Source organism: Polypterus senegalus, chromosome 3, assembly GCF_016835505.1.
Source record: "Polypterus senegalus isolate Bchr_013 chromosome 3, ASM1683550v1, whole genome shotgun sequence".
NCBI classification, from domain to species: Eukaryota; Metazoa; Chordata; class Cladistia; order Polypteriformes; family Polypteridae; genus Polypterus; species Polypterus senegalus.
Window position 1 is genome coordinate 36,072,791 of NC_053156.1, and position 21,000 is coordinate 36,093,790.

Below are 21,000 nucleotides of genomic sequence, written 5' to 3' on the forward strand. Positions count from 1 at the left end.
TCTTAATGAATATTTTTACCTTTTTAAGGAAGGTTTTGTTTTTTTTTTATAAAGTTTGATATCCAAAACTCCTTTACACATTTAACATGAAAATGAAATTTTAGTACAAAGGAGGCGAACTTTAAAGGATAACTTCAAAGTTATTTCAGACACATTCCTAGTGCATATTAATTTGAACTTGTGTTCTAAACTGAAGCATATTTTATATATTTTAAAAAATAACGCGCCCATTATGTTTCATAATAGAGCTAATGGGTACTGGGATCTCATTTTAAATAAAAGCTTTAAAATTTGCCTAATACATTCACTTTGAAGTAGCAAAGATTTCAATTCAAGAAAATGTGCTTTTGGCATTTCTGAGACATGTTTGTGCTTGTAACAGCAGCAGCAGTAAGTGGAAAATAATACATTTAATCTCAGATTCTTGGTACTGTTTTCTCACAGTAATGATATGTTGCTTGCTTGCTTGTCAGTTCACAGTGAAATTATGACAATACACATGTCCCACCCCCACAACACCAGACTGTATACTTATTATTCTGTTTTTGCTTCTGCAATTCTGTTTCTTCAGTGGTTAATTTTTGTCATGGGTTATAATAGACAGATGTCTGCTCACATAATCTGATTTTATTCCTTAATGGTGCCATCATTTTTGCTTATTATATTCTGTGTTGTAAAAATGTAATATTCTGTGTTGCTTATTACATTCTGTGTTGTAAAAAGAAAGAATTTCGGATTTGACTGTCACGGTCACAGTGAGGCATTATGCAGTCGTATTACTGTTGATATAAAGGATCCCCAGGACCGTTTCTTGACACACTTCTGCTGAATAATTGGTTGGCTCAAAGTCCTCAGTGTTAGTGGCTCAGTGAGAGGATGTGCAGCATTGTTTATAACTGAGCTCAGTTTTGTTTTAATTGTCTCCTTTGTTACTACATCCAAGTGGTCCAGAGTGTTTCCTATAACTTGTCCACAAAACTGAGACAGCAGTTCATTTCTGGGAATTTGCCTATTTTAATTACTGTGCTTGGCGATTAAATGTAAAAGGTGAATCCACATCTCTGGGGCTGAAAGGTTCCACAGAGGAAAATGAATGGTGAAGTGCATAGCCACTTTCTCCTTTTAAAAGGGCTAAATTTCATAGCAATGTTTTGCAATATATAAAATATGATTCACTTTATAATACAATTTCATGTAGTAAATTAATATACTGTATGCTATGATTATAAAGAGTTAAAAAAAATCCCAGACTTATCCTTTAAGCAGTCAAACTGAACACTATGGGGTGTGTGTGTGTGTGTGTGTTTTCATTTTTAGGTAAGTGACTGTTTACAGGATTGTTATAGTGTGATATATACTGCCTTGCAAAAGTGTGCATACCTTTTAAAAAGTTCAAATTTCGTTGGATTAAAAATACTTGCACACTTTTTTACATTCTTATGTGCTTGCAAGGGGAATAAAATAATCATGTATATTAAAGGTTAAATTAGCTCTGGGATGGTATGTATGTTGCTGTCACATTGCAACAAGGAGACTGGGGTTCACATTCTGAGTTCAGCCCACATTTAGTTTGCATGTTGCCTCCGTTGCATGTGGGTTTTAAATTACATAGCAAAATAAATTTATTAAGGTATTTAGATGTTTTGCAAGTTTAAAATCTTTCTGGCAAAGTATGTAATGATTGGCAGATTTCACATTTTTTACCAGCACAAAATATAAGAAAATATTATATTCCTCATTATTCTATCGGTGACAAAACTAAAATAAACACATCTCAAAAACTTTACTGGCTGTGCTAGTCTGCAGTTCTTTCTTGAAGCTGTAGAATTAAGAGCTTTATTGAAGTAATTAAAAGGTGTTCTACTTTAATAATGCTGTATTTATACAGGGTGAGCCAAAATTAAGTACCACATTTCTCAAGGTCATTGTGTGAAGTAGAGGCAGCTGAGTGGGTTGAGGTGGTGGCCCTTTGATAGGCAATCACTTCTAGTTTTCAGTCGGCAACATGCCTTTGTGTGGTGAGCACCGTGCATTATTCAAAAATATTGAATCCATCATCACTGCGCAATGTGCCTTCTGAATGATCTTCACTATTCCTCCTAACAGTGACATCCCAAATAGGAGAACAAATCTTGGGTGGCTAAATTTCATGTAGTAAATCAGAGACGAATACCACATTGAACATAAAATCTCCAGGCCATTCTCGGACGACTGTATGAACACCTGAAATCATCCAAGTTATAAGAGCATCAGTTTTGCAGTCTCCTAGATGTTCAACGCACAAATGTGCTTCTGCTGTAGGCATTTCCAGCATGTCTTTGAGGAAGCTTTTGCCTGAGGACCTTAATTTCCATCTGTACAAAATCATAGTGCAGGAACTCGCTGGAGAGACTGGGAGAGCTGTAGAGAGTTTTGCGTGACCGTTCAGCAAACAGTTTATGAAGGTGCTATCGTCCTGTGCAGCAACGAGGCACATTTTCCTTTGAATGTTTGTGTAATTAAGAAAAAAAATTGCTATTGAGCTAAAACCAGCCCTTTTGAGCTTCATCATAGACCCCTGCACAGTGAACTTGTTGCAGTTTTGTGTGCCGTTGCAGAATGTGGCATTGTAGGCCCTTACTTTTTTGAGGAGGGAGGAGCAACGGTCACAGTCACTTAAGAACATTACATTGAAATTCTACAGAACTTTTTGTGGCCCCAACTGGAAGAAATGGATGTTGTGGATGCCTGGTTTAAACAGGATTTAGCAACAGCTCATACAGCGTGGAGATCCATGAAAGATTTGCGGGAAAGCTGATCTCCCTGCGCTGTAATGTCAAGTGGCCTTCACGTTCGTCTGATCTCTCTTTCTCCATGCGATTTCATCTTTTGTGGCTATCTCAGGTCGAAGGTATACACACACTGACCACAAAGCCTTGAAGCCCTCAAGGACGCTAATCGCCACAAAATCACTGCTATTCCCTTTGAAATGGCTGAACGAGTCATGCGAGCATTCAGAAATCGTCTTGACGAGTGTATTGCTAATGATGGCCACTACCTTCAAGACAGTTTTTTTTCCCACTGTGTTTTAAAAATTATTTTGTATACCCTTTCTTGTGTCAATGAAATTTATTGTATCTTGTAACATTCTTGTAGAATAAACATTTGAAATGTGGTACTTCTTTTTGGCTCACCCTGTAGATGACAGCCATGGAAGCATCAATTTGGGGGAAGATCAAATTGTATTATAATCAAAAGTGTGTTTATAGAGAGCTGTTAATGTGAAGTGTTAATTTTGTGTATTGGGAATGTGCATTCAAGAGTGCTGTAGAGCATGGGAAGAGTTACACATCAGTGCTAAGGGTGTTAGGTTTCTCGTCAAAATGTTTGGACACATTTGCTGAATAGAAATTAGTAAGATCTTGTTGGTCCTGTTTTGTTTAAAACTTTGTTCTTCATCTAATTCTCTGCAGGTAAAGTGATTGGAAAAAATGGGAAGGTAATTCAAGAAATTGTGGACAAGTCAGGAGTAGTACGAGTACGAATTGAGGGAGACAATGATAAAAAATTGCCTCGAGAAGAGGTACGTATTATTGTGGTGTTGATTTATTATTCCATGAGTGTTGTGGAAGGGTATGTTGCCAATAAATATGGGTGTTTTTATAACATTAGGTTAATGGGTTGTTGAACATTGGTCCTGCCTTGAATGAATAGAACAAATCAAAGAAATTGTGAAACAATGAAGCCTCAAGTTGCCGTCTTACCTGTCACAAAAACTGAATTATTGGTTTAGGGAGCTTTAAATGCCCTAGTAATAGTGTGTTGATTAGATTAGACTCTAAACTTTATTAATCCCAAGGGGCAATTCAGATGCATACAGCAGCAGCAACATAAAAAATCTAGGAAACAGACTCATTGGACAAATACAGCCAATCAATAAATAAATGTATATTGTGCAGATTTTTCAAAGTATGTAATATTTTTGTGTTGGTTCAATCTGAAAGTAAGATCCAAATATATCTGTTAGTGATACCCTGACTAGTTCTCCCCCAGAGAAGCCAACACCCAAGTCTCTATATATAAGATTATAGTTGTGGCAGAATAAGAACGTTTTTCCCCATGGTGTTTTATTTATTTTTTAAAGTTTTGTTAATTAGTCAGGTTTCATTTTAGGTAGCTTGGTGGTGTCCCTGTGCACATTTACATCCGTCATGCGTAAGCCTGTATGCAAATGATTAAAGTATGAGATATTTTGCTATGATTTTTGTATTAAAAATGCATTATATTCAAATGAAGTTTAATTATTTTGTCCAGAGATAAAAAGTACTATCTAAACACATCTAATCTTTAATAGCATTAGGCCGGGTTTATACTTCACGTGATGAGACGTGTGCTTCTGCGGGCGCTATTGCTGCGGAAGTGGTGTATTTATACTTGCGCAAGTACTTTATGTAAATCTAGAAGATTCCACCAGGTGGCAGTACGAGATTTCATCTTAGTGAGAGAACAATGTTCAGCTTTGCTGTGTTGTAAATTGCCAGAAGCATCTATTAAATTCCATGAACATCTTGCCACAATATCTCTGTAAAGGATGGATGTTTAATGATTACAATCATTAATCCAGGCACACCCCCAATCCGGCAAGCATCGTGCACAAGGCAGAAGCAATCCCTGGATGGGGAATCTGCTGATTGCAAGGTGAATACACATACACTAGCATCATTTTAGCATCACCAAATCCCCAAACCTGCATGTCCTTGTAAGGAAACCGGAGCACACTGTGGAAACCCAACAAGAAAACCTGCAAACTCCAAGCAGGGATGTAACTCCATGTGAGGCAGCAGCGCTTCCACTCCGTCACCATGCCGCCCCACATGTGTAATTATTAACAGTGTTATTTAAATGAAGTTAATGATTTATCTGTAAAATAAAACATACATGCTTTAACATATTTCATCGTGAAAGTGTTATCAAGTATAAATCTAAGAATTCTAAATGTCCGGAGAGCTGGAATATCAAATTTAAGGTGTTGTGTGTGGCAGTTTCTGCTGCAGCACGTAGCGATTTAGTGACAAAGTACAAAATTTAAAGTAAAAATTTCTACTTTAATCATGAAATGAAACTTTTTTCGTCATTCTGCCCATAATTTTTTTTTCTCTGTGGCTTTAATATGCAAACACACATTCTGATACTGTTGCGATGGTGCAATAAAAAAATAGACTTCACAGAAGAAGGCATGCGAGACCTTTGAAATGTGTTGCGCCATTACGATGGGGAATAAAGTAACACATGAACATTGTACTGTATGTCAGCATTTTGCTTCACTGCATCAAACTGTTTATCAAACACCAAAGCATGCACATTGAATCCTGTAGGATCTGCAAAATGGCTTGATGTCCTATGTTGTTTGTAAACGGAGACTGTTGTGTTCAACGTCAACATACTGCTACCCCCCTGGATGTTTTCCTGGTACTGCATCTTGTATATGTGTTGCATTAATTTCTGAGGACATTCGTAGAAGCCTTGTGAAAAGAACGCTGGGAGCTTGTGGCAGCCATGATGCATGTGCATTCTTATTTTGAAGTATAAACTGGCCATTATTGTAAGTTTAGACTTTAACCTCTTAATCCTAAAAAAAAAATGTGCAGGTATGTACTTTTGTGGTGAATTAGTCTTACAAGTTTTGCTTTGTGCAGTTCATGTGAAAAACACTCAGTCCTGTAGAGATTTATCTTTCCACAACAGTGGAAAAATGCAGCAAAAGAATATGTAAGAAACATCAATATAACTCTTTGAGCATCAGTTTTGCAGTCTCCTAGGTACTTCTATTGTGAAAAGTTTTTTTTTTTTTTATAAACTTAAATTGGTCGTCGTCCTACCTGCAGTTTTGCTTTTAAGTGTATTTAAAAGATTAGCAGCTCTTCGTAGTGAGTACCTCCATTTAAGAATGTTGTCAGAAGTTTTATTTATATGGTATTAAATCAACCTTGAATAAAGAAACTGCAAACATGTTCCCACTTTTACATAGTAAGACCAAAGAATTCATACAGTGCTGTTTTGCCTGTGGGGCAGTCACGTTTTCCTTAATTTTATAAAATCATTTTAATAACTCTAGCAAGTGGTTGTTTGTTTGACTGTTTATTTATTTGAATTATTTAATACTCTAAACATGTAGCAGTGTTTTAGGTTTCAAGTATCCTGCCACACTTGAATTTAATTGATGCTTGGCAGGTATCTGGGTTTAGTGGTAAAGACTTGGAAAATGTTGAAATTCATACAGATATTGTTGGCATCAACTGAGGTTTTTTCCTTTAATTCCCTTCTATATAGGGCATGGTTCCATTTGTGTTTGTTGGCACCAAGGAGAATATTAGCAATGCCCAGGCTCTCTTGGAATACCACCTTGCCTACTTACAGGTTAGTGTTCTACATTTTTTAATTTTTTTCTTTATTTGATGGTGAATGTTAAATATATATAAATAAAAGCAATTCTCTGTTATATGTATTTACATATATACTGTGTGTTTTTATATTTGTGTGTGTGGATATGGATGAAAGCAAAGGATGATATGGATTGCATATTTCTAGCTGGAAATCCACAAATGGAGAAAATGAGTCCTGTATATAAAAATAGCTTTTTATTCCTAAGCTTTTGACTCCTCTTTCAGGTGTCCTTATCTGTGGAAAATGATTAGACTTGCAGGATCCAAGGCTATATGTTTTATATATAATATATGTGTGTGTTTGGATGTATATCAATTATGAGTATATGTACGTTTTTCTGTGTGTGTATAGTGTAAAGTACATGTGTAAATTACACATACAAAGTATGTTTTCTGCTTTGCCTAACTGCCAGTTTTATTTTTCTTTCATATGACTATTAAAGCAAAGTACAGACAAATATAATAGTTTAGTATAAACTGATCAAATTGTAGATGGTTGAGCTGTAATTTTGTAACCCTTGAAGTTGATAAGTATTTTTGACCAGAGAGAGAGAAAGGAAATGCTTTATTAGTAGCTTGAGTTTTATGCCTATAATTTTAGATTTCTTGGAAACTACATTAAATCTCTAACAAGACTAGACATAGATTCTTGATTATGCCCTTTCTCTCCATCTTCTAGAATTTTTTGATAGTGGATACTACCTTATACCAGTATATAGCAGAAAGATTAGATGGTTGGGAAATTTGATTGGATGGACATTTGATACAGAATCATGGATTGTCTCCCACATTATACACATAGTGTAGGTGTGCAGCACTGTGTAAAATCTTTCTAGTGCATTACACTTTTTTGCACCTGTTAATGAATTTGCTGAGAATACATGGTCTCTTTTTAAGCCTCCGTCATGGAGTTTTAAAATTAGATGTTTAATAGTGGAGTCCAAGTCTTTGGTGTGGATTTCAGGAAAGGAGGCTTCAGTATCTGAAAATACTTTCCTCGTCACTTGCAGCTGTCAGGATGAGTGTTTGCTGCATTCCTCAGAATGCTTGCTTTGCTGGCTGCCCCTTTCACTTGCACTCACTGTCTGGAATTGTGTTGGAGAAGGCATGAAAGCCAGTGTTAACAGGAGAATATTTTTCTGTATGAATTAAGGCTGGTGTGCAAGAATTAGAAATTTATATAATGTCTTAAAAACAAAAAAAAGCAAATTGTCTCATTTTCTGTCAACATACATCATTTGGGGTATTTGTAGAAGTTTGAGTAAGCCCCACTTTGCCAATGGTTACTCAAGTTCAGTCCAGGGCACCTCTTGAGACTGCAAGTTTTTGTTCCAAGAAAAACAAAATAGTTTCACAAATCGTGATGCATTTTCCCCTTAATTGATCAAATTATTTAGTAAGCTCACATTTTCTGAATGCAAAATAAGAAAAGGGGTTAAAGAGCAGTAATGTTAGATTTATTTTTATTAAAATGTATACATTTTCCTGACCTTAAATGCTTACATTGTGTTTTTTTTTTTTGTAATTTTCTTAATAATTTATCCTTTTTCAGAATCATGTTTTTATTTACTTGTATCCTGATGATGATAAAAATGATGAGGTGAATGGGTGCGTGGGAAAATTAAACTGAATGCTGACATGCTAGAGCAACTTCCCTGCTGTACCCACTGAAGTACTTGTTAATAAATAATGGCTTAAGTAACCAGAACACCTGAAATGGTGGAATAAATACCATAAGATGCTGATGAAGAAAGATTAAAAAAAAAACATAACAAACAGTAAATTATCCCCAGGTGACACACGTAAATATTTTGATACATTTCTAATAAAAGTTTAGCAGACCCAATTATGTAATTTCTGGATTGACACCAAAAACACAAACTTGTTTTAATAAGATAGAAGCCCAGTTAAAAGCAGATGATGGTTGTGGTAAAATATGCAGTCACAGTGGGCTCCCAGGACTGAACTTCAGAACTACTGCACCACCATCCTGGCCTGAACCTTGCATCAGTTTGGCACAACTTGTGGAATGGAACTGCATCTTTTTGTGAGGTTAATGCAAGCTTGATGATACTTCACACATAAGCAATACTGCTTCCATAGCAAATTTAGTACCTTTTTAGTTGTTTTGGGCAGCTATATAGTGATCTCTGTTAAATATCTGGATTATCACCTCCATATATATTAACCTTTTTTTTTTTTTTAAAAGGTTTCCATGTGTGACTTGTCAAGCATGGTTTGCATGACCATGTTTTCTAACTCTGGCTGAGCAGAGTCCAGAGGAAGTATTTCAGAAACTCATTACAAAAGGGTAGTTCGTCACCATTACCTGTGTGGCTATAGCCATAAAACATCCCTTGTGGCACCTCATGATTTGTTAAATGCCACTTTTGAGACCAAACACCCCTCTAAGGAGGCAGACAGACTCCGAAAGGAGTGGGGGAAAAAAGGCCAGATTTCCTGAAGCCACTTTCAAATAAAATCACCTCCTCCAAATATTTCAAGGACTTTTGACCCAAAGGATCAGAAATAGTTTCTGCCCAATATAATTAATCAAGTTTTATTGGCACATATTTATGGTTTTACAAGGTTTCTACTCTTTAATGCAAAATATCATTAAATTCCAGTGGATTATACTGAGCCGATGTAGGTACAGAGCAGGTTGTTTGCGATTGCTGCTACCTAATCCTAAACCAAAAGGAAACAGTAAACCCATTTTCTTATTACTGCTAACAAAGGATGAAATATAGGTATAGCCTTGGATGGGATTCCAGTACTCGACAGAGCACAACTTCACACAATCTTGGACAATTTAAGTTGACTAGCCAACCCGCGGCATACCATATGCAGCATAATCAGGCCGTTTTTTTAATGATTTTTAAGCACAGGGAGAAAATTAACATTTGAAAAATCGGTAATGTAATAAATTAGCAAGAAAAGCAACATTGTAACAATGCATGGAACGAACCAACACACAATCGTCCGTGACTGAAAACTGGCAGACCGCCTTCGCACCTTCTCCTGCTAGACGGAGGGATGGGGGTGCACAGCGCGGAGTGTGGAACGGGAGGAGAGGAGAAGGACGTCCATTCAGCTCCGTCCGTCATGCTAGTCTGCTGATTTCTCGTTCAGTATGCACTGCCGCCCGCTCATGTGCCCACCTCCAACTTGTCACTTGAGGAGTTGTCTTTACACAGTCCAGATGCACCTGTGACTGACATAGACGTTTCATTGCTCTGTGTGGTTTTGGCTGCTTTTCTATATATAATCCACCAAGACACCCGAGGTGGGAGGTGGGTGTGTACAAAGGGTAGGGACACAACCAGTGGTAGCGTATGAGTCGCACTTAGTGGGAATTCCACAGTTTTCAGCCCGAATGGGGTTCAACGGCTTACCCACGCCTCTCTGCGCCGGGTAGACACACGCTCAATGTCATGCATAATTATTTATTGAATGCTAAACACTTCTGGAAAGACACGGATGTCTAAAACGGGTTGGTGTGAGAATACAACAGTAAGTGAATGAAAAGATGGAACTCTGGAGAGAGCAAAATACAACACAATAGTGAACTCACGGCATAACAAACGCTCTTACCACAGACGAAAGGGACTAATTGGGTGGTCGGTGAGTTTTTGCATCCGGGCAAATGGGCAGGCAGTGTGAATCCCTAGAGAGTGAGGGTAGACGCCGGCTGGTGAAAAAGGAGTGTTGGTGGGCAGGGAAACGTCTTCTGTGTTCCTGCAGGAGCATCTAAGAAGACGCTTGTTTATTGCGGATGTGAATAGCTGTATGTAGCGTGTAAAACAGTTTGCTATGGTGCACACGGTCGTGCGTTGTAATCGAAAACTCGGTTTTTAAAGACTGCTTACTTCATTTTGCTTTAACCTTAATTGTAAAGGATTGTTTTAAGGATCCCATGAGATACCCCTCGCAAACCGTTTCACACGCTGTATATGGCGATTCACCTCCGCGAGAAACATGCCTCTATGAACAGTCAACATAGCTCGGAGGTGCATGACATGCACATGACATTAACCTGACCTGCACTGCATGTGTCCTCTACGACAGACGAATATAAATGACGCCATTTTTTCTGTGTCATTGTGTTCGAGTTGGTGGGCGTGGCCCTGCGAGTTGTTGTAGCCAATGGTCTTGGAGTTGGTGGCCGTGGCTCCTTTCTGCGTGCGCCATAGGTGTCTCATTTGGCGGCTTAGTCAATCCACGCCCCTTCCGGTGTGCTTTCCATGGTTGTCTTGCCTTAGTGAATTATATATATATAGATAGATATATAGATATAGAGATTATCATCTAGTAATGGTATGTCCTTACACTGAATTTACAAAAATTGCGAAGGCATATGCAAACTCTAAAATCAAGGCATATTGGTAACTCAGTGACTTTTGTTAAAATGTTAATGTATTTTTGCCTTCACTGAGTACAGGCCTAGTGTGCAGTAACAACTTAAAAAAAAAATGCAACTATTTTAAAAATTGCATATTACAAAACAAAATTGAATTGAAAGAACAGTGCTGTAAGGAATCGGTAATGTTTAATTATTTTGTACTCTTATTCCTTCAGGAGGTTGAACAGCTGCGTCTTGAGCGACTACACATAGATGAGCAGCTACGGCAAATTGGAGTGGGCTATCGGGCACCTCCTAGCCGTAGTGGTGGAACTAGTGGTGCTGAACGGGAAAAAGGCTATCTCACTGATGAGAGTAATTCCTCCCTTCATGGTACTCGAACTTACGGGGGTAGAGGACGAGGACGTAGGACTAACAATCACAATTCTGGATATGGTGAGAGAACAGAAGGTAACAGTTTTGTAATCATTTATATGCAGAAGTGTTTCTCTCTGTTATCACTATAATTAGGAACAGCACCTTCGAAACTTGGTATAGACCTTATGCAGGCAATCATGATGTTGTCTGAACATTTGTTATGTTTATTTCATAAACCTATCTTTTTAGGTACAAATTCTGAACAGTCAAATGCCTCTGAATCTGAAGATGTAAATGAGCGTGAGCCACGGCCTCGGGGCACAGGAGAGGAGAGAGCCCGTCGTGGAGGACGAGGTCGAGGAATGGGACCTTCTGGCCGTGGCCGAGGAGGATCAGGAAGTAGGCCACTTAACACTATTAGTTCTGGTGAGCCACCTCTCCCCTTTTTTTTTTTTAATATAAAAACTTTACTAAAAAGGAGATGAGTGACAGGAACAGCAGGCTGTTATTTAAATAGCAACAGACTGACAATTGACCTCAACAGATTGACCTGTTTTTCTGTAAGAGTAGTGTCTTGGAGTTTTCTGACTGTTATGATTGTAATTTCTTGGTATATGTATTATCTGTTATTTTTATCATTTATTATTTGTAAATGACTAAACCCCACCCTTTTCTTGCACAACATATTTATGACTGTATTCCAGAGTGTACAGTGCTTTGAATTCTGCAGGCAGATAAAGCTACTCTCTCTGGGAAAGCCTTTCGTTAAAGCGCTGAAACTCCAAACTTATGTCCCTACCAGTATTAAAGAGGTCCCATCAATCTCAAAATTAAAATGTTAAATGAAGACTCGTTCAGCAGTACCTCTAAATATGCCATACTAACAGAAGTGCTGGAATTTATTAGGTGGCTGATTTTCCTCTCAATTACAGTTGCTATGCCTTGTAGTAGATGTGCTATTCTTTTGTTGTATCATGGTAGAATCTTGATAATTTAACAGTTATTTTAAGTGTGTGCTATATTTGTAATGCATTTTTAGCACATTGGTCCAAAAAGAGGAAAATGCTTTATCAGAATAAATTGTAAAAATCACAATATAATTGATCTGTGGCTAAGAAATGCCTTCTCTGGAACAGTTTTTTAGAAAGGAAATGTCAGTAAATTTTGTGTTTTCAAATTATTCAAAATGTATTCTCTGCAACAAGTTTTTCAGTCTTACCAAACACTATCCCTTAACCAAAAATTGATACATATTTTACATATATTTTTCCCCTGGATTTACTGCTTGACCAGTTGCCAAGGTTTTCACCAGGTGATTAACCTTGAAATTTAGGTGCCGAATTTGTTTTTGTTTTAAATCCAAACTGTGCTCCGATTTAAGAAAGCATTTTAACTTTTAATCTTTTTTTCCAGATGGCTTAATGTTATACCACTGTACCACTGGTCCTGCACTTAAACACTTTCACTAAGCTCCCCTACATGGCTGCTTTTAATTTCCTCTTGCAAATAATTCACTTCTGTCTTGCATTGCACGATTTGCTTAAGATGGCATCACAATTTTTTGTTAGTTTGAAAGTTATATCTACAGGTATATCTGGATCAACGGCTTTTCCGTTCTTCATCTTCCTCTTTGCTAATGCGTTGCACTTCCTGATTCACTACCTCCACAACATCCAAAACCTTTCTCTCTCTCTCTCTCTCTCTCTCTCATATTCTCTGTTCATTCATCAGCCTCTCAAAGTACTCTTTCCATCTGCTCAACACACTCTCCTCACTTCGGAGTACAATCAATCAATCAATCAATCAACATTTATTTATATAGCACATTTTCATACAAAAAAATGTAGCTCAAAGTGCTTTACAAAATGAAGAATAGAAAAATAGAAGACACAATAAAAAATAAAAATAAGTCAACATTAATTAACATAGAATAAGTAAGGTCCGATGGCCAGGGTGGACAGAAAAACAAAAAACTCCAAAGGCTGGAGAAAAAAAATAAAATCTGTAGGGATTCCAGACCAAGAGACCGCCCAGTCCCCTCTGGGCAATCTACCTAACATAAATGAAACAGTCCTCTTTGTATTTAGGGTTTTCATGGAAGGACCTGATGATGATGGTCACGTAGACTTCTGGCTTTCAGTCCATCAATGTTGGTGCATCATGATGCTTTGAGTAGGTGCGCCGCCACCACAAAGAAACCGGAAAAAGAAACAGAAGAGAGAGTAGGGGTCAGTATGGATTTTGGAGCCACTATGAATAGTTATTATGATGAATTGAACATACAGAGTATCAGGATTAAGTTAAAGTGAAGTTATAAAAAGGCCATGTTAAAGTAATGTGTTTTCAGCAGTGTTTTAAAGTGCTCTACTGTATTTGCCTGGCGAATTCCTATTGGCAGGCTATTCCAGATTTTAGGTGCATAACAGCAGAAGGCCGCCTCACCACTTCTTTTAAGTTTAGCTTTTGGAATTATAAGGAGACACTCATTTGAAGATCTAAGGTTACGATTTGGAATATAACGTGTCAGGCATTCCGATATATAAGATGGAGCGAGATTATTTAAGGCTTTATAAACCATAAGCAGTATTTTAAAGTCAATCCTGAATGACACAGGTAACCAGTGTAGTGACATCAAAACTGGAGAAATGTGTTCGATTTTTTTTCCTAGTTAGGATTCTAGCAGCTGCATTCTGCACTCGTTGCAAGTGATTGATGTCTTTTTGGGTAGTCCTGAGAGGAGTGCGTTACAGTAATCTAGTCTACTGAAAACAAAAGCGTGAATTAATTTCTCAGCATCTTTCAATGATATAAGAGGTCTAACTTTTGCTATGTTTCTTAAGTGAAAAATGCTGTCCTAGTGGTCTGATGAATATGCGATTTAAAATTCAGATTACAGTCAAAGTTACCCCTAAGTTTTTACTTCCGCCTTAACTTTTAATCCTAATGCATCAAGTTTATTTCTGATAACCTCATTGAATCCATTATTGCCAATTACTAAAATTTCAGTTTCTCTTTATTTAGTTTGAGAAAATTACTATTCATCCATTCAGAAATACCAGTAAGACATTGTGTTAGTGTATCGAAAGAGTGGAGTCATCAGGTGCTATTGATAAGTACAGCTGTGTGTCATCAGCATAGCTGTGGTAGCTCACGTTGTAACCTGAGATAATCTGACCTAACGGAAGCATGTAGATTGAGAAAAGCAGCGGACCCAGGATAGAGCCTTGTGGAACACCATATGATATCATGTGTCTTTGAGTTTGATTACCACAACTCACAAAGAATTTTCTCCTGCCAGGTAGGATTCAAACCAATTTAAGACACTGCCAGAGAGGCCCACCCATTGACTAAGGCGATTTCTAAGAATATTGTGATCAATGGTGTCAAATGCAGCACTCAGATCTAAGAGGATGAGAACAGATAAATGGCCTCTGTCTGCATTTACCCGCAAGTCATTTACTACTTTAACGAGTGCAGTTTCTGTGCTGTGATTTGTTCTGAAGCCTGACTGAAATTTATCAAGAATAGCATGTTTATTGAGGTGGTCATTTAACTGCATAATGACTGCCTTCTCTAGAACTTTACTTAAGAAGGGCAGGTTAGAGATGGGTCTAAAATTTTCAAAGGCAGAGGGGTCAAGATTATTTTCTTGAGCAGGGGTTTAACTACAGCAGTCTTAAGACAGTCTGGGAAGACCCCGTATCTAATGACAATTAACTATGTCCAGAATATTGTCAATTAGCACGCCTGATATTTCTTTGAAAAACCTTGTTGGTATTGGGTCAAGGACAGGTGGAGGGTTTCAGTTGAGAGATTATACTATGTAATTCAGGTAAATCTATCCTGGTGAAAGCATTTAATTTGTTTATAATGGAGTACCGGGCTTTGGAGGTTCTGCAGTGTTGGGGAGATATACTATGTTATCTCTAATATCATTAATTTTTGATTGAAAAATACAGCAATGTTCTCACAGGTTTCACTGGAAGTATTCTGGGGGCATTCCTTTGTGTTACCTGGGTTTAACAGACGATCAATTGTAGAAAATAAGACTCTGGGATTACTAGCATTGTTATTTATAATATTAGAGAAATAGCAGCGCCTCTCAAGGCGGACTGTGTTATTGTATTCTGTTATTTTAATCTTCAATATCTCATAATGGATAGTTAGTTTAGTTTTCCTCCATTTACGCTCAGCTCTACGACATGTTCTTTTTAAATCAGACACTCTTTGGGTCTTCCATGGAATAACAATACTAGAAGATTTTTTAACTGTCTTTTCAGGTGCAACTATGTCAACAGCAGTTCTTACTTTAGAATTAAAGTTTTCCACTTTACTATTTACATTATCCTCGCTATTATAGTTGGCATTATAAACGGACTGATTGCTTAGAATGTTTGTAAGTTTTAAAGCTGCTGATGAGTCAAAGAAACGTTTTTTTAACAAAATGCTTCTCATGAGTGCTTTCTATCTTTATTTCTATATTAAATAGTAGAAGGAAATGGTCTGATAGACCAATATCAATGACCTGCTTTAAATCAAAATTTAAATCGGTACGTTTACATCTTTATCCTTTATTACCCTAACCTGCTGCACATCTTTCCCAGCTCGGTCCCTCTGTCTAGCCAACTCATCATACGCCTTTTCTTTAGCCTTTGCCACCTCACTGTTCACCTTGCACCCTATGTCCTTGTACTCTTGTCTACTTTCTGCATCTCTCTGACTATCCCACTTCTTCTTCACCATCCTCTTCCTCTGCATACTCTCCTGTACTTCCCCATTCCACCACCAGGTTTCCTTTTCCTCCTTTCTCTGTCCAGATGTCACGCCAAGCACCCTTCTTGCTGTTACTCTTACTACTTCTGCTGCAGTTGCCTAGCTGTCTGGCATGGTTGGCAGTACCTGTCTTACCATCTTCCTGAACTCAACCTTGCAGTCTTCCTTTTTAAATTTCCACCATTTGATCCTTTGCTCTGCCCTCCCTCTCCTCCTCCTCTTCTTTATCTGTCATCCTACAGACCACCATTCTATGCTGCCTAACTACACTTTCCGCTGCCACCACTTTTCAATCTTTAATCTCCTTCAGATTGACTCTTATGCGTAGGATATAATCTACCTGTGTGCATCTTCCTTCACTCTTGTATGTCGCCCTATGTTTCTCCTTCTTCATAAAATACGTATTCACCACAGCCATGCCCATCCCTTTTGCAAAATCCACTATCCTCTGACCACCTTCATTCCTCTCCTTGACACCATACCTACCCAACACCTCCTCATCTCCTCTGTTCCTGTCACAAACATCTCCTTTGAAATCCATTCCAATCACCACTTTCTGTCCCTTGGGTACACCAATGTTATTATACTTTTGCCTTTTTATATTCGTTTTTATTTCTATATTTTTTCTGACCTTACTTGGAAATTCAGTTTAGTTTTAGTTTTCCTTCATCGTGTATTTTTAGTTTTAGTTTAGTTTTTATTTCACAAAGACATTTCTATTTTATTTTTATATATATATATTAGTTTCAGTTTTAGTAATTATGGCATGGAATGCCTACGGAGTTAGTTTTGTGTCACAATCAGACAGAACTGTATACTTAACAGATTTGGATATGAGTTTGTTAGTGGAAGCTTACTGTACTGCCTGGTTTATTATCTGGTTTTATTTTTGTCTGATAAAAACAAGCATAATCAAAACTAGACACTGAATATGAACAATTTTACGCAATTTTATTATTTTTTTAAATATTTTCTCATGAAAATCACAGGCTTTTAGGAAGAACAGGGCTCTTAGACTTGAATCGGTGTTCAGACCGCACATGGCCGTATTGAGGGAAACAAAGAACAACAAGCATGTAGTGTCAAGGTTAGGGGTGGTGAGTCTTGAGTAACCCACCATAAGAACAGGAAACCCATAATAAGCAGGGCAAAAGCAGGTAATAGGAGTATGGACAGGCACAAAACAGACAGCGTCTGAGATTAAGAACAACATATACATTATCTAAACTTGTTTATCCAGAGTAGGATTTCAGAATACCTGGAGCCTACCGCGGCAGGTTTGGATGCAAGGCAGGAAAATTCCCTGGCTTGCAATATATATGATAAGGCTGGTGTTAAGAACAAAAAGAATATGATATTTCAACTATCTATTTTGGAAAAGAGAGAAAAACATTGAAAAAAGGGAGGCAAATATTTAAAAAAAATCTGGTAATGGATTACTTTCACAATATCAGGTATTTTGAGTTGTGAATATGAACTAAAAAAGATAAATTAATAAATATGGAATAAATACAAAAACCCATTAGTAGTTTTTCATCACTTGTCAGACTCTCTAACTTTCTTTGTATTGTTTCGTTGTTAAACGATGTTTTTAAAGCAAAAGTGATTGGTCAGTAACAATATGCTGATCTTGTATGATGACCTAGTCAGTCCCTCGATCAGCGTCGTTTTATTTTTAAAAACCAGGATTGGTCTCCCCTCGACTTTCTTGTATACTCCGATATAGGAATGGATAGGGAGACTGGGGACGGTTGCAACAAGTCTTATTTCTCCAATTAGAAACATGCTAGAATGATGATACTCATACTGCACATGCTCAGTTAGGCCCTCTCTCCACCAGAGAGAAACTATACACTTTCATCATCTGCTGCTGCATTTATTGAAAAATAACTGTTTTGAAGGTATGAAAGTAATTTTTTTTGCAAGTTGTTTTTTTGACATACTATCCATAGCTTTTATTTTAATTAATCAAAACATACCTAGTTCAAATCATTGTGGTGTTGACTTTTGAAAAGTATTGTTGGTATGTTTCCCTGACTCTTTGAATAGCTAGCACATGGTGTTCTGTCATGGCTGGCAGGTCAGGGACAGTTGCAACAACTTGTTGCAACTGTCCCCAAGCCAACCAGCCATATTGAAATAGACTACATATACAGTGGTGTGAAAAACTATTTGCCCCGTTCCTGATTTCTTATTCTTTTGCATGTTTGTCACACAAAATGTTTCTGATCATCAAACACATTTAACCATTAGTCAAATATAACACAAGTAAACACAAAATGCAGTTTTTAAATGATGGTTTTATTATTTAGGGAGAAAAAAAGTCCAAACCTACATGGCCCTGTGTGAAAATGTAATTGCCCCCTAGATTAAAAAATAACTGTGGTGTATCACACCTGAGTTCAATTTCCGTAGCCATCCCCAGGCCTGATTACTGCCACACCTGTTTCAATCAAGAAATCGCTTAAATAGGAGCTGCCTGACACAGAGAAGTAGACCAAAAGCACCTCAAAAGCTAGACATCATGCCAAGATCCAAAGAAATTCAGGAACAAATGAGAACAGAAGTAATTGAGATCTATCAGTCTGGTAAAGGTTATAAAGCCATTTCTAAAGCTTTGGGACTCCAGCGAACCACAGTGAGAGCCATTATCCACAAATGGCAAAAACATGGAAGAGTGGTGAACCTTCCCAGGAGTGGCCGGTCACCAAAATTACCCCAAGAGCGAGAGACGACTCATCCGAGAGGTCACAAAAGACCCCAGGACAACGTCTAAAGAACTGCAGGCCTCACTTGCCTCAATTAAAGTCAGTGTTCACGACTCCACCATAAGAAAGAGACTGGGCAAAAACGGCCTGCATGGCAGATTTCCAAGACGCAAACCACTGTTAAGCAAAAAGAACATTAGGGCTTGTCTCAATTTTGCTAAGAACCATCTCAATGATTGGCAAGGCTTTTGGGAAAATACCTTGTGGACTGATGAGACAAAAGTTGAACTTTTTGGAAGGCAAATGTCCCGCTACATCTGGCGTAAAAGGAACACAGCATTTCAGAAAAAGAACATCATACCAACAGTAAAATATGGTGGTGGTAGTGTGATGGTCTGGGGTTGTTTTGCTGCTTCAGGACCTGGAAGGCTTGCTGTGATAGATGGAACCATGAATTCTACTGTCTACCAAAAATCCTGAAGGAGAATGTCCGGCCATCTGTTCATCAATTCAAGCTGAAGCGATCTTGGGTGCTGCAACAGGACAATGACCCAAAACACACCAGCAAATCCACCTCTGAATGGCTGAAGAAAAACAAAATGAAGACTTTGGAGTGGCCTAGTCAAAGTTCTGACCTGAATCCAATTGAGATGCTATGGCATGACCTTAAAAAGGCGGTTCATGCTAGAAAACCCTCAAATAAAGCTGAATTACAACAATTCTGCAAAGGTGAGTGGGCCAAAATTCCTCCAGAGCGCTGTAAAAGACTCCTTGCAAGTTATCGCAAACGCTTGATTGCAGTTATTGCTGCTAAGGGTGGCCCAACCAGTTATTAGGAACTGGGGGCAATTACTTTTTCACACAACGGGGACGGTTGCAACATCTGACTTCTTCAATTCAAATCAATATTGTGCAGGATATGTAAAATATAATTAACTACAAGTACTATGGGTAATTAGCAGACAGATGTAAGCTTATGGTATACAAATTTGGCTGGTGTAGTCCCAACAGTCTCTGAGTAAATGAGAGGAATGCAAAAAGTGTTGCAACCGTCCCCAGTCTCCCCTATTTGAGGAGTAAACTGCAAGACAATAATTATATTTTATATTGTGCAGGATATGTAAAATATAATTAACTACAAGTACTATGGGTAATTAGCAGACAGATGTAAGCTTATGGTATACAAATTTGGCTGGTGTAGTCCCAACAGTCTCTGAGTAAATGAGAGGAATGCAAAAAGTGTTGCAACCGTCCCCAGTCTCCCCTATTTGAGGAGTAAACTGCAAGACAATGATTATATTTTATATTATGTACATTAAGGAACCATCAACAACAAATCAAATTAATATATTGAACAATTATTAAAAAAGTAAAGTTGAATAAATCAGACTGCAGCTGTATAAATAAAAACAAAAAAAAAAAAAAAAGAGTATGTGTTCAGGTAAAGTACCACTTCTGGGTAATGGATTTGGCCCAAAAGTTAATATAGATCTATAATTGCGGTGTAACTACCACATGCCGAATTTCATCCATCTATCTAGTTACGTTTTTGAGTTATCGTGTTTACACATGCACAGAGACGCGCACACACGCAATTCCAAAAAAACAGTATTGTTGGACACTGGTTAGTCTATAACGTAAAGATTCATCAAAATATTGAGGTCGAATTTTTTCATGATTACTTTCTGTATACTTTGTATATGAGAAAGTAAAAACGATTTCTCCTGTGCGAAGTGGCAGGTGAATTGCTGTCAACAAAAAGCAGACACCTGAGAAATAAACTGAAACGTTACTCACTTGTGATTTTTGTATGGTAAACGTTTTGATGACCAGCACATTCTGATTTCTGCCATTTGAATTATATCTTGATATAAAAAAGCACAAAGAAAGGTGGCACGCAAATTGCTTTCTATTTCTTATGCTTTACGCACCTGCACTCCGCTTGCTCTGTCACCGCTGTGTGAACTGCCGCCCTCCTTCACCAACTGCCGTTCACTGGATGAATATATGCGGGCGGCTCGTGGTGGATGACTTTCTGTTTGAGTTAAAACTTACAAGGGTTAAAGACTAACGGCAAGAATATTCATTCAAAAACGAAAACCAAAAATATTTTAGTAAATTATTATTTTATTTCAGTTGTTTTTCCAGCTACTTTAATAGTTTCGTTTAGTTTTAGTTTTTCATTTCGGTTTTGTTAATTTTATTTCAGTTTACGAAAATGTTTTTTTAATAATAGTTTTAGGTTTGATTTTAGTTTTCGTTAACTATAATAACCTTGGGGTACACTGTTCATCACTTCATCCATCTCACTCCAGAAATCTCTCATCCATCGAACACCCAACTTGCTGGGCATATGCACTAACATTCATCATCTCCC

At 37.6% G+C, this 21,000-nt stretch overlaps 1 protein-coding gene across 3 annotated transcripts in view; it reads left to right on the plus strand.

The window, feature by feature from the left end:
* fxr2 (fragile X mental retardation, autosomal homolog 2) overlaps positions 1-21,000 on the plus strand; it is a 110,986-nt gene that overhangs the window by 63,077 nt on the left and 26,909 nt on the right. For 2 of the 3 annotated variants that reach the window (XM_039746938.1, XM_039746940.1), the window contains exons 10-13: positions 3,453-3,562; positions 6,310-6,396; positions 11,001-11,235; positions 11,392-11,568. In XM_039746938.1, the coding sequence (XP_039602872.1) occupies positions 3,453-3,562; positions 6,310-6,396; positions 11,001-11,235; positions 11,392-11,568 (609 nt within the window). The remainder of the gene's footprint in view (positions 1-3,452; positions 3,563-6,309; positions 6,397-11,000; positions 11,236-11,391; positions 11,569-21,000) is intronic. The other variant, XM_039746939.1, reaches the window with a different exon arrangement.